The sequence below is a fragment of the Bufo bufo genome, chromosome 4, assembly GCF_905171765.1.
Source record: "Bufo bufo chromosome 4, aBufBuf1.1, whole genome shotgun sequence".
Lineage (NCBI taxonomy): Eukaryota > Metazoa > Chordata > Amphibia > Anura > Bufonidae > Bufo > Bufo bufo.
Genome location: NC_053392.1, coordinates 296711821 through 296726541, shown reverse-complemented (window position 1 = coordinate 296726541; position 14721 = coordinate 296711821). Strand labels below are relative to the sequence as shown.

General features: G+C 40.7%; 1 protein-coding gene across 1 annotated transcript in view; it reads left to right on the top strand.

Annotated features, from left to right (window-relative positions):
* Positions 1–12029, top strand: part of ME1 (malic enzyme 1) — a 426557-nt gene extending 414528 nt beyond the window's left edge. The window contains exons 12-14 of the mRNA XM_040428702.1: positions 2148–2321; positions 9896–9994; positions 11739–12029. Coding sequence (XP_040284636.1) covers positions 2148–2321; positions 9896–9994; positions 11739–11906 — 441 coding nt within the window. The 3' untranslated portion in view covers positions 11907–12029. The remainder of the gene's footprint in view (positions 1–2147; positions 2322–9895; positions 9995–11738) is intronic.
* The last annotated feature ends 2692 nt before the right edge of the window (positions 12030–14721 follow it).

Sequence of the window (14721 nt, the reverse complement as noted above, 5' to 3'; positions counted from 1 at the left end):
CGTTGCACCACAGACTGTCCAGGAGTTGGCAGATGCTTTAGTCCAGGTCTGGGAGGAGATCCCTCAGGAGACCGTCCGCCACCTCATCAGGAGCATGCACAGGCGTTGTAGGGAGGTCATACAGGCACGTGGAGGCCACACACACTACTGAGCCTCATTTTGACTTGTTTTAAGGACATTACATCAATGTTGGATCAGCCTGTAGTGTGTTTTTCCACTTTCATTTTGAGTGTGACTCCAAATCCAGACCTCCATGGGTTGAAAAATTAGATTTCCATTTTTTAATTTTTGTGTGATTTTGTTGTCAGCACATTCAACTATGTAAAGAACAAAGTATTTCAGAAGAATATTTAATTAATTCAGATCTAGGATGTGTTATTTTTGTGTTCCCTTTATTTTTTTGAGCAGTGTATTATAAATTAAGCATTACACAATGTCTATTAAAATCTATGCTCTGTCTGGGTAATTCATGGACATGCCAGGTCCTTCTAGCAATTCTCTGCTGATGCAAATTGAGGGTGGAGGACCTGTAACACCTAGAGAAGATACACTACCTTTGCAGGCACTGCCTGGCAATGTCTAGGTGGTTTTTATCAGAAAGAGGGGGGTGGAACCAAAGTTCAGGAGACAGTTAGGGAAGTATGAGGAGTGCCCACCAGAATTCCCGAACTAAAGCAGACAGAGAGGATGTAGTGGACTGAGAGATGGCAGAAACAGAGGTGTCTGTAGACCTAAGTGGGAAAAGCTAGCCCCCAAGTATGAGCTGCTGAATTCAGACAGAAGGAACTGTGTAACAGGCTGCAAGATGAAGACACAGAGCAGAGCATAAGAAGTATGGCAGCCCCAGAACCAGGGAAGTGGATTGTGAAAGTGGAGCATGACTTCAACACAAGCACTGTCTTATAAGGCAGAGTGAGTCTAAGTTATCAAGTGTAAAGGTCACCCGGTGTAGGAACTGTTGAACTGTATCCTAAAGGGAATATTTACTCATTTGCATTGCCACTGTTGCCCCTGAAAAGTGAATAGTGACTCTAGAGACTGTTCACAAACAGAAGTTTAAAAGACATCTTAGTTACATGCTGGTTGCATCTGTCGTGTTATTTATTGAATCATACTGTTATCTTTAGTAAAGAAATTGCACCGCCCACCTCAGTGTTATTGTCGCCATCCACCTGGACGTTACAGACCTCCATCTATTTACTCGGACATTGTTACTAATCATTCCCTTTAAAGAGGATCTGCGAGCCTGTACCTAAAACTTTATTTCAGTTCACCTGTGGACAGAGGACACTTACTGTGCAGTACTTACCCTTCTGTTCCTGGGACCACATGACCACCCATCTGGCTGCAAGCTCTTCCTCTGATGTCACAACTGGATGTGCGCCTCTTTCTTCCTGTTCAGCTGCACAATGTAAATGTAGCCGAACAGGGGTCAAAAGGAGCACATCCAGTCACAGTATCAGAGGAAAAGCCCACAGCCAGTTGGGTGCTCATACGATCCCAGCCAGGGTCACGGAGTCGGTGGAAAGACAGAAGGGTACTGCTCAAAGTGTCTTCTCTCCACATTTTAGCTGAAAGAAACTTTTTAGATACAGGTTCAGAGAACCTCTTTACATTTCAGTGGCAGCTGTCTGACTAGGTTCCCACTAGATAAATGGATTACTACAGTGAATTTACATCGGTGACATGTCTGTCATATGAAACTCTACATTTTTTTATTGGTTTATTGAAAGGCGTATGTCCATCTTGCAATGTTCTAGCACAGGGCTGGCCAACCTGTGGCTCTCCAGCTGTTGCAAAACTACAACTCCCAGCATGCCCAGACAGCCTACAGCAGGGCATGGTGGGACTTTTAGTTTTACTACAGCTGGAGAGCTGCAGGTTGGCCAGCCCTGTTCTAGCATATTGCTAGAGTATGTAATAAAGTAATGCAGGGGGTGCAACAGAGCTGCACAGAGAACTTAACACAACACTAGTCAAGTGATTGTAGCTGTGCTATCTTATTGATGATCCTTATCAAAGGTAAAGGTGATTGCAGTGAAGGCAAACATTTAGGGCAGTACTTCATGATCCTGCTGGCACTTGACATAGAAGTACACACTATTTTATATAGATCTCAACATTTCATAAATCTGTCTTAACTACAGGGCCGTGGTATTTTTGCAAGTGGAAGTCCCTTTGATCCTGTCACTCTCTCCGATGGACGAACATTGTACCCTGGTCAAGGCAACAACTCTTATGTGTTCCCAGGTGTTGCTCTTGGAGTTGTGGCTTGTGGTGTGAGGCACATTAGTGACAACATCTTCCTGACCACTGCTGAGGTAAGTAACATCCAGGCCGTGACATATAAGGTCACTGGCAGCACACAGAATTATTTTAAGCTGCATTTCAAGTCATAAAATTAAACTTTATTTCATTCTATTAAGTTTTTTTTATTTTATTTTACTAGCAAGTAGGTTACATAGTTCCCCTGCAGAGACGTCTTATGTTGTATTTTCCATTTCAGCATTCCTGTTCCAGCAGTAGATATAAAGTCTCAAGCAAGAGTACTTAGTGCTCATTCTGGATAAAATGGCATACATGGCTTTAGTAAACCATGCAACATCTAACCTCTTATGTGGATAAAATGCTAGTAGATAATACAGAGTTACAGAATAATGTAATCTCTTGCTGAAGTCCCACTGCAAAAATAATCAATAAAATAAAGTAAATCTGAGGCTTGGCTATATTTCATTGGACAAATGAAAAGGGTCTAGGATTATAGATTTGTTTTTTTTTTTGTTTTTTTTCCAATGTAATATTTTGTCAGTGGGTGTTTTATCACACTAGGCACTCCAGAATTCTACCTTCAAATAGTTCCAAAATAGGTCTTTGTAACTTTTTAGGCCTAAAAAGGGTTTTCCAAGATTTTTTGTGGATAGGTCATCAGTAGGGATGAGTGAATTGACTTCGGATCAATTCGCATAAAACTTTGTTCTAATATTGTACGGAGCAGGAGCTCCGTACAGTATTAGAATGTATTGATTCCGATGAGCCGAAGTTACTGCTTCTTGAAGTCTCGCGAGACTTCACACAATAACTTCATAAATTAATATGTACTGTAAAAAAAAGTTTGCCAAACTCGGGTTCAGTTCCAAGGAACGACTTGGAACCAAACCCGAGTTCGGGAAATGGTCCTTTACAGTACAAATTAATTTATGAAGTTATTGTGCGAAGCAATAACTTTGGCTCATCTGAGCCAAAAAATTCTAATACCGTACGGAGTTCCTGCGCCGTATAGTATAAGAACTAAGTTTTATGCGAATCGACTTCGGATGTTTCATCCGAAGTCGATTCGCTCATCCCTAGTCATCAGTATCAGAGGATAGGTTATCAGTATAAAAATCTCAGAAAACCCCTTTAAACTTTGTAAGCTTTTACACCACTCACTCCAGTTTTGGAATGTGGGCATAATTAGACTGTTAAACTGATTTAAGCCAGATTAAGCAACTTTAACTTTTTAAAAAGTCATGGATGGTGAACACAGTGGAGAAAAATCTCAAGATAGAACTGTTAGACCACCAAGCACCAAACTTATCAAACACTGAGGGTCATTTACTAAAGATTTTGACATAAAAAAGTTGCAGATTATGGCACATGCCATATTTTCACCATAATTTGCAACTTTTTCTAAATTGAGGAGAAAAGGGGGTGGGGTGATGAGAAAAAGGGGTGGGGCTCAGTGCTTGAGGTAGCGCTGGGCTTCAAGTGGCCTGCAAGATTTACTATAACTTACACCTGTAGCTGGCGTACACTTCAGTTTCTAGCGCATGGGCTGCCAGAGAGGGGACTAACTTCTAAGAGGCATGCGTATGGGATCGGCAGTATTGCTAAATGTCCCTCATTGTGTGACATTTGGTGCAATTTGTACTGACCAGCAGAATAAAGATAACGTTATTTTTCCTGCACGGTACACGCCGCAATAACAAAACTCAAAAAGTAATGGCAGAATTACTGCTTTTTCTTTATAATGCATCCCAAAAAGCAAAATAAAAAGTTGTATGTACCCCAAAATACAACCAAATAATAATAAGCCCTCACACCTCCATCAAGAGAAAAAGAAAAAAAAGTATGATTGTCAGAAAATATCTGTAGTGGTATCCAAGTGGATTTTCAAAAGCAGCATAGGGCCTGTAAGCCAATCTATCAAAATCTGCGCTGCAAAAGCCAAAAGCTGGTCTTTCCCGTCTAAACCCTGGAGCATCCCCAAACAACAGTTTACTTTTACATTAATGGCATTTCAGTACCCAGTAGAATCTGCCTAACAATTTAAAGGGGGTGGTGTGTCTCAGATGACACTGAAATGCCATATAGATGGAAAATTTGCAATTTTCACTTTGCTGGTTCCTCTGCTTATTAATTCCTGCAAAACACTGTGGTGTGAAAATGATCACTCCACCCCTTGATAAATAACTTGATGGGTGTAATTTCCAAAATATGTTCACTTATTAGTCGTTTCTACTTTACAGGTACATTAGAGGCTCTGCAAATGTGATGTGTTGCCCATAAATCATACCAGCAAAATCTCTGCTCCAAAAGCCAAAATGGTGCCCCTTCCCTTCTGAGCCTTGCCGTGTACCAATACGGCAGTCTACTTCTCCATTTATGGCATTTCCATACCCAAATGTAGTGTAGTGTGGGTTTCAGATGACACCAACTGGGCACAACATATTGGGCACTGAAATGCCATATCTGTGGACAAATTGCAATTTTCACTTTTCATGGTCTACTGTGCATAAATTAACCTTGATAGGTGGAGTTTCTAAAATGGATTAACTTTTCAGGAGCTCAAATATGCATGGTGCTCTTTCATACGTTCAGTCAAAAGATTAGGGTCACATGTAAGGTGTTTTTAAAACCAGGAAACACAACAAAATAATAAGAGGGCTGACTTTTCACACTGGTACACAATGGGCACAATATATTGGGCAATGGAATGGTATGTTCTGTCTGTGTAAAAATTGCAATTTCCACTTTGCACCATCTGCAAGTGGCATAACTACTATAGCGGCAGACCATGCAACTGCTATGGGGCCCAGAGTAAGAGGGATTATCTCCTACTGGAGGTGAAAACCTGGTCAGGACTCTACCCTCTAAAGGAACAACTTTTAGTAAATGAAGCAGTGGAAAAAAGGGCCCAAGGGTCATTGAAAAGGGTTTAGGCAGAAACCCTTCTGTCCTGTGTGGGGGCCTGGTATGAACCTTGCTATGGGGCCCTTACTTCTCTATGTACACCACTGCCTGTGCAACACCATTTGTGAAACACCTGTGGGGTCAAACTGCTCACTGCACCTGTTAATAAATAACTTTTAGTTTCCAAAATGGGGTCACTTCCCAGGGGATCCATTTATTATTTCACCCCAGAGCCTCTACAGTTGTCAGAACAAGATGCGTAAGTCACCACATCGGGCCTCAGATGTGCCTGGTGTTCTTTTAGTCCTGAGCCCTGTGGTATGTCCATGCAGAAGATTAGGGCCACATGAAGGATCTGTGTAAAAATTTTAATTTAGACTTTTCACCATGCGCTGTGAATCAAATTTTGCACCCGTGGGGTCAACACCTTCTTAAGTTTTATTTCTGATTAACCTTAGAGCCTCTGCAGTTGTCGGCTAGCTGCTGTTAGGAATAGCCAAACATGTGCCTCTTTTCTCTTCTGCAGCTCTGCTGTGTGCCTCAAACAGCAGTTTATGACCACATATGGGGTTGTTTCCGTATTCAGGATAAAATGGGTAACACATTTTAGGGTCCTTTTTATCCTGTTACCTCTTGTCAAAAATGACCAAATCTGGGCTAAAGTGATATTTTATTGTAAAAATAAATGGAATGTATCATTTTCACAGCCAGTGTTTCTTAAATCTATGAAATGTCTTTGAGAAGTGAAAATGCTTAGTACACCCCTGTATAGATTTCTTGAGGGGTATAGTTTCCAAATTGGGGCTATTTCACTGTAGGGACAGCTCAGGGTCTCTTCAAATGCGATATAGCATCAAAACCCATTCCAGAAAAATCTACCCTCTATTGCCACATGGCGCTCTTTCTCTTCTGAGCCCTGCAGTGTGCCTGTAACAGCAATTTATGACCCACATAAAGTGTTGTTGCCGTGTGTTCAGGAGAAAATAAGTAACAAATTGTGAGGTGCTTTTTTCCTGTTATTCCTTGTGGAAATGAAAAATCTGGGGCTCAATGAACAAACAAAATTTTTTTCATTTTTCACAGACAGTGGGGGAGATTTATCAAACAGGCATAAAGTAGAACTGGCCTAGTTGCCCATAGCAACCAATCAGATTCCACCTTTCATTTTTCACAGCTCCATCTGATTGGTTGCTATGGAAAACTAAGCCAGTATTACTTTACACCAGTTTGATAAATCTCCCGAGTGTTTCAAAATTCTTTGAACACTCACTATACCCCCACAATAAAATTCCTCTGACGGGGTGTAGTTTACAAAATGGGGACACTTTTTGGGGTTTACACTGTAGGAGTACCTACAAGGTCTTCTTCAAAATATGAACATACTTGCAAACCATTCCAGCAAAATCAGCCCTCCAAAAGCCATATGGCACTCCTTCCCTTCTGAGCCCTGTGGTATGCCCACACAGCAGTTTACAACCACATGTGTGGTGTTTATGTAAACTTCAGAATCAGGGTAATTGGATATTGAGCGTTTGTTTTGCTGTTAACCCTTGACTGTTTTCCCTTTAATTCCTGTGGAACACCTAAAGGGTTAACAATGTTTGTAAAATAAGTTTTGAATAATTTCAGGAGAGCAGTTTTTAAAATAGGGTCATTTATGGTAGTTTCTATTATGTAAGCCTAGACAAAGTGACTTCATACACTGAATTGGTCCTTTAAAACAGTCTTTCAAGAAAATTTTCAAAACAAAATTTGCTACAAAAATTCTAAGCCTTCTAACATCTAAAAAAAACAACGACTTTATACAAAATGATGCCAAGCATAAGCAGACATATGGTATAGCTAGTGATTTTTGTTACATAATAACTAAGCAGACATATGGTGATTATTTAAATAAATGGTCCAGCACGGGTGGCCTCAGTGGTTCGCACTGGTGGCCTTGTAGCACTCACTGGGGTCCTGGGTTCAAATCTGATCTTGGACAACATCTGCATCGAGCTTATAAATTCTCCCCATGTTTGTGTGGGTTTTCTCCGGGTAATCCCGGCTTCTCCCACACTCCAAGACAACTGATAGGGGACTTAGATTGTGAGTCCCATTGGGTACAGTTGGATGCTAATTTCTGTAAAGCACTGCGAAATATTGTAGCGCTATATAAGTGCATGAAAAAAATAATAACTATTTTATGAGGTTATCGCTGTCTTAAAAGCCAGAGATATTAAAATTTAGGAAATTTTCCAGATTTTGAATAAAAAATAAATAAATAAAGGTAAAACATATCGAATACCACTAACCTAAGTACGATGTGCCCACAAAAAAAGAATCGCAGCATTGTTTGGATAAGTAAAACCAGTCCAAAGTTATTACCGCATAAAGTGACACGTCAGATTTGCAATATTAGGCTTGGTCAGAAGATGAACAATAGTCGTGTCTGGAAGGACTTAATCATACCCCCTATTCAGAGTGAAAAAATACACTGATTATTGGACACAGTGTGTACCGACGCTCACTACCAAGACAGGAATATCACGTTGACATGCACGCTTGGTTTATAGTATGGTCTACTGCTTCCAGCAGAATTTGGATTTTAATTAGGACTGTTGGAATGGTTAAATGTTTGGTCAATTGGAAGGTCAATATTTAGGAGCATTTGGCTTCCATGTGACTATACATAATGGCAGCATGACAGAGTAGACTATAGAAGGATGTGCCAGTGATTTCCTTTTACTATTGGTAGTGGAGTGCATGTCACTGAGCATGAGATGAGCTGGATAAGGCTGTCGAGAAAAGTTGGGAATGCTGTCTGGACCAGACTCTGGGGAGGCTAATATAATCAAGTGGATCAAGCAATCATGGAAGCTGCCAGCAGACATCAATGAGAGGAGCCATAAGTACTGTATCATTAAACAAGTGCTCAGACCTCAGTGTTTCTTCCATTTTTAATAACGAGAAAACTCTGTCTGCACATCTAGGAGTCCATTCAAGATTTTATGGTGCCTTTGAAGTCCACCGATTCACGCATGTTCGTTTTCTTAGTGCTTTGTGCTTCCAGCTAATGATAGGTAGCACGTGCACATCTTGGCCTCCCTACAGCATAGTTTTCTCCAGAATACATTTTTAATGGGATTATCTATGAAGCTAGTTGGGCATCCAGATAGCTTTGCCAAAAACTATTTCATTAGTTTGCAAAAGCCTTGGCATTTTTTGTTCTGCTTGGTAAAGCTCATAAAAACAGGGACCACTGCTTGTCATCACGGTGAAATTGTCTGCAATTAGTAGGTATTACGGCTTGAAATACCTTACATTTATCAATGCAAATCAAAGTTACGCTCTTTGAGTTGGCTTTGGAAAATGAACACCTGAATGGCAGCCTTTCTTGCTGACAATAAATGGACTGTTACTTTAATGACAGGGAGCTGAAGAGGTGGCAAAGCATGATTGGGCCTACAGTCCCCCTGGCTGCATGATAAAATGTTCATTTACACATAATGATCCTTATTGAGGAGGGAATAAAAGAAATCTTCACGTTGATACTTGAGAATAATGCTGAGTAGAGCTTTTCATGTAGTGTGCCATTGACCCCAGATCATATGAAAGTGGGGTATTTATTCGGCAAGTTAACCTTCAAATGTAATAATTTGGGCACAAGTCCTTAAAGGGTTCTTCCAGGTTGCATCAACATCCTTTAAAATAATCATTTATAAAGGTAGCTGTAATCTTTATAGCTTCTATCTTCTGTTCTGGGCTCTGGTCACATGACGATATAGATACAGCTCTTTCTTATTTCCTGTGATGTTATGTCCATGGGTGTGTGAAAGAAGTGGCATTGACTGGGGAGTGTCTATGTAAATAGCTGGGTGGGAGGAGCTATAAACTAGCTGGGCGTTGTTGGGGCAGTGCTAAAGAAAGGAGAAGTGCATCATGGGTTTGGTTGGATACAGCAACAGGAAGTGCTACATACATGATGGAAACAAACCAGAGGGATTTTTTTAAATGGTGAAAATCAGGGTCAGGAGAAAAACATGTTTTCTGCTGGGGGTACGACAGGGACTGGACTGGTAGAAAAGACTATATATAATATAGGTCTGCTATAGAAATCTGTGAAATCCACCTTTTCCTTGATGATGATATAAGGTTGATCTTGATCTTCCTACTGATCCTAAAGTGATGCTATACACACACACACACACACAGGTCATCAATATCAGATAGTTGAGGGTCAGACACCCTGCATCCCCACAGATCAGCCATTCCAGAGTAGCTCTGGTGCAGGAAGTAAGTGCTAAAACTACACCATTGTGTAGTGGATGGCGCCTGTTACCACAATGTACCACAGAGCTGGTAACTACACCATGGCTGGAACTGTGTAGTTCTGGCGCTGTAGCTACTGCAAAATAGCCACTGTGCAGGGCACTGGCCCCGGCCAATCTGAAGATAGTTCACCAGTATCAAAATACTGGACACCCTCTTTACACACTTGCTGCGGCTAGGATTTTAGGGCTTAGAGCTTGATATTAGCCCAGAATCTTAACTGTCAAATGGTACCTGGCAGTTGGACCATGTCAGTCTTCTAGGTGCAATACTTGGAGCTCAGCACCCACTTTGTATTGTACAGTCAAATATCTAAAGTAAGTGATAGTATAAGATACTGTAGGGGGACATATAAGGGGCTATAATTGAAAAGTTGATGGATACTGACTTTTTTTTATCTTTTCTTACAAAGATCATAGCTGAGCAGGTTTCTGATAAACATTTGGAAGAAGGACGTCTCTACCCACCTCTACAGACCATACAAGAAGTCTCTGTAAAGATAGCTGTAAAGGTATGTCACAGTACAGGTAATGGTGCAGGGTATTGTGCTTAAAGAGAACCTGTCACCTCCCCTGACATATCTGTTTTAGTAACTACTTGCGTTACCCATGTAATAACAATTCTGGAGCATCTATTCTCATGACTTTATTATGCTGTGCCTCTTTAATTCCTACTAGAAGGGTATGCATGAATTGCTAGCAATCAGCAATAAATAATTCTGGGTGTCCCTGCACAGTTTGACATTATCCAATCAGTGCTGCCAGTGACAGACTATGCAGAGACACCTCCCCCCCCCCACACCGCCTCCTCAACTGGTGACACCCGGCTGGACTTTTGTTGCAGCCTCCTGCCAATTCATACATAAAATTATAATTGGAATAATAGAGGGATGGCATAATTACTTCATCTGTAAAATTAAGATATATTCAAGTGTGACAGATTTGCTGCAAACATTTCTGCCACTGTCCCATTTATCTGAATGGAGCTTGCAGAAATCCATGTGCTCGCCGCTAAAGCCACTCTATTCAGATGAATGGGGATGATTTTCAGTTACACAAATATCTGCTTCTGTGCTGCACAATAAAGCAATGAAAAATGTATCTGGTGGTGCCTTGGACCCTTCTTGTTTATTAGACTTCTATGGTAGATCAATGTGAAACCCACCCCTATGTCATCGAGGTTGTCTGAGATTTTGATATTGATGGCCTATGCTATGGATCAGATCGGCGGCGGTCAGATCGGCGCCTTGTGAGTGCTGCGGCCTTTTCTTAGGTCAGTGACATTTATCAGTCACATGGTCTAGGTGCAGATCAGTCCCATTTAAGTAAATAGGGTTGAGCTGCAATACCAAACGCAGACACTATCCAACAGACGGCCCTGTGCTTGGTAACGCTGCAGTGGTCACTGGAACAATGCAGTCTCCTCAAACAGCTGATTAGCGAGGGTACTGGGATACCACCGCTGATCCTAAGGATAAGTCATAAGTATTAAAAACCTGGAATACCCCTTTAATACACCGTGATCTTACCTAGTGCACAAGATACCTATTTAGTTATCTTAGAGGTGAGACGTCTTCCAGCCATCTTATGCTGATCACTCCTGCTGTACAAGTCCTTCTCTGACTACACCGATCCTTAGCAACATAGTTAACTGTTTTACTTATTTTAATGTTATACTGGGTGTAGGAGAAAAGCTGGTGAGGCCCCAGTTGAAAATGTTTGACAAGCCCTCGGTTGGACAAAACACATATTTGGCAATCTCGTATGCTGACTACGGTGATCCAGATTCAGCTCTGTACTTTTGTCTGGAATACAGATGCTAAATTGTAGCAGTATTCTGACCACGTCGACCTGTCCTGAGTCTGATGATCGCTAATTTCCCACCAGCACAGTGCAGTCTTCATTAGTTAATTAGAGCCTGCCGTAGCATGTACCGCCACGAGCTCACATCACAACCGCACCCTAAGACTCACCAGTAACAGATGACAATAATAGCAGCTTACACCAGTAAAGGTATTCATAGAGGTTGCTCTGACTTTGCAAGTCATTTTATTCGTGATGTGGAAATAAACTTCATCGCATATGCAGCACAAGAATGGAGCATTTTCAAATAAACCTTTTGATAAGTCGAGCAGCGTGTGATGTGAGAGTATACGTTACTCTCTGGATGTTTGATCTAGCATGGCAGGACTCATAGATCATAGATAGGTTATGATGGATGATATTTTGAAAGTTTATAATCCTATGTATTTTCAGATTGTAGAGAATGCCTACAAGGATAAGACAGCATCTGTCTTCCCGGAGCCCGAGGATAAGGAGGCGTTTGTCCGTTCCCAGATGTACAGCACAGACTATGAGCAGTTTGTGGTGGATTCCTACTCCTGGCCTAAGGAGGCAATGACAGTTCAGACCGTCACTGTCTAGACACTAACGACAGGAGTGAGATTGATTTTTCTCCATGAAACATTAAGAAATTTTGTTGTGCAAAACTTTTTGTATTGAAACAATTAATTTTACAAAATCACACTTCAAATAAATATGCTATTCAGTGCGTGAAGGTTTTTGGAAATTCCTTTATTGCGTATTACATTGCCGAAATATGCACTAATATACAGTAGATGCAAGTCAGAAATAGTCCATCGACTGAACCACTGCTGATATGTGGCCATAAGCCATACTTACACATATTACATAGATATATACCTTTTTAAATATATTTGCATTAATTCTAGCCGGACAGGTGAGCACGTACTGTACGTTATCAGACAGAATGGAATAATAAAATTATTAATTGTAAGTCAATTTCAAACAAGAATATTAAAATCCAATTGAAATGCAGTGATAAATACAGGTGGCACACAATATGGGTCGATTGTCTTCTGTATTTACTTCTGTATTGACTTTTTAATATCTGTGTTGGTTCAGTGTTTTCCAGACGTGTTATCTTACATTATGCCTACGTCATACATTGTGTACACCCTTCAGGTAAATGTCACGAGCATACCCAAACATGCACAGAAAAGGGATGAACATAGACTTGTGATGACAGAAAGGTTGTGCTAATCGGTAACTTTTATTTTTTTTTATATTTTTTTTAATGAATTCTTTATTTTCCGAATTTTTCAAAACAAACAAAATGACCTTTTGGCCATATTTAGTAGTATACAGAGTTGATATTACAGGTCTTATACATTACATATATTAACTACTTGGCTTATCTTTGTAGATCCATGAGTAATATTTTGCTGTATATCAATGATCGTAGTCTCCCATTATAGTTCCTAAAGGTGTTAAGTGAAGACTTAATGGGGGACCATGGTTGTCTGGACCATATGCCATTTATACATAAAAAGGTAAGATATAAAAAGGGGGAGAAAGGTGATAGAAGGAGAAGAAAGATGAAGAAGAGGAGGGGGGGGTGAAGGGGGGGTGGGAGATAATTAGTGAGGTTTAAGCTATTTCAATGTTCAGTAGAACTGTATATGAGTTATGGAACTATGTTCAAGATATAGGTCAAGGTGTCGGTTAGGTCAGCTATTTTCACTTCCTATCACTCCATAGCCTCCATGGGTGCCAGGTTTTCAGAAATTTCTCGTGACTCTAGCTCATCAGTGGTTTGTTATGATATGGGGTTATCAGCTAATTTCACATTACTGCCCATCATTCCATGACCTCCAAGGGTGCCAGGTTTTCAGAAATTTCTCGTGGTTTCTGTTGATCCAACTTGTCATTTCTTCGAAACTACAAATTTGATTTACCTTGGTAATCCATTCTTTTATTGAGGGGGCGTTTGCGTCTCTCCAGTGGAGAGGTATGATAGATTTGGCAGTCGCTATAAGGTGGGTTACTAAATTGCGTTTGGATGGTCTGTAAAGGTCAGTTGGAAGTGAGAAGAATACCATTTCAAGTGTGATCTTTAATGATCTGAAACAAGAGCTCTGAAACGCCAAGAACCCAAAAAAGTCAGCAGACAATGCAGCGCTTCCTCAAAAAAAAAAGCGCTCCCTTCACCTGGCGCAGGCTCTAAGATGGAAGCGGCAGCTACATACACTGAGGAAGAGGAGGACACAGATGCAGACAGCTCTCAAGGTAACTTTTCTTGATGGAAGAAATGGGGAAAAATGTGCAATGTGCCGTGATGGAATTGCTAGAATTTTCAGGACAACTGCAAAAAAAAAGGGGGCCAGTCAGCAGGTGCACGCCGCCGTGGCTAGAAACAAAACAATGCAACAGCACTCTGCAAACAATGCAACAGCACTCTGCAAACACAAATAACGTACAATAATGCCATAGTTGTCGAAAATATTCTGGTGCTAATGTTATGCTTATTTTGTAAATTTGAGATTCTTGGCAAATAAATTTTGTACAAAATTATTTGGGCCCATCTGCCGGCGTCAAGGCGATCTTTATAAGACTGGAACCTAACACTAAATCCTACCTGCTATGAGCTGTAATAGACACCATAAAATTCAGGCTGATTTTAATCAGTGCAATTATAAAGCTGTAGCCTGCTCTCATTGCATTCATTGAAAGCTGTCTGGCAGCAAGAGAAGTGTGGAGTGGGTTCAGCATGCATGTTGGTACCTGCATTCCCTGGATTTAATGGAGGCCATTATGGCACCAAAAATGCTAAAAGGCAGAGTGGAGCCAGCATGCATATGGAACCTGCACTCCCTGAATTTTATGGTGGCCGTTATGGCACATAACAGGTAGAGTTTTTAGTGTTAGGTTCCCATCTTATAGAGATCGCCTTGAGGTTTGGCAGATGGGCCCAAATACTTTTGTACGAAATGCATTTGCCAAAAATCTTACAAAATAACACCAGATTATTTTCTATAACTATGGCATTGTTTTACTTTATTTGTGTTTGCAGAGTGCTGTTGTATTGTTTTTTTCTTAGAATTTTCAGGAGCACTGTGCCCCTATAAAAGAGTCAAATATTTTGCCTCCAAAACAAATGCATGGCCTCACTAAGGGTGAATTCTCATGCAGCAGATTTGTTGGAGTAATTTCTGTATCTGAAAATCACTTATATTTATCTGAATGGGGGTGTTTTTGTGACAAGCACATGGATGAATAGGAGAGTCACAGAAACTTTTGCAAGAAATCTGGTGTATGTGAATTCAGCCTTACCTAGCTATCCATAGTGTCCTCTGAAGGGCTCATGCACGCAGCAAATCACAGATAACAGACGTGTGTGTGGCACATTTTGTGGAACTGAACAACCGGCCCATAATAG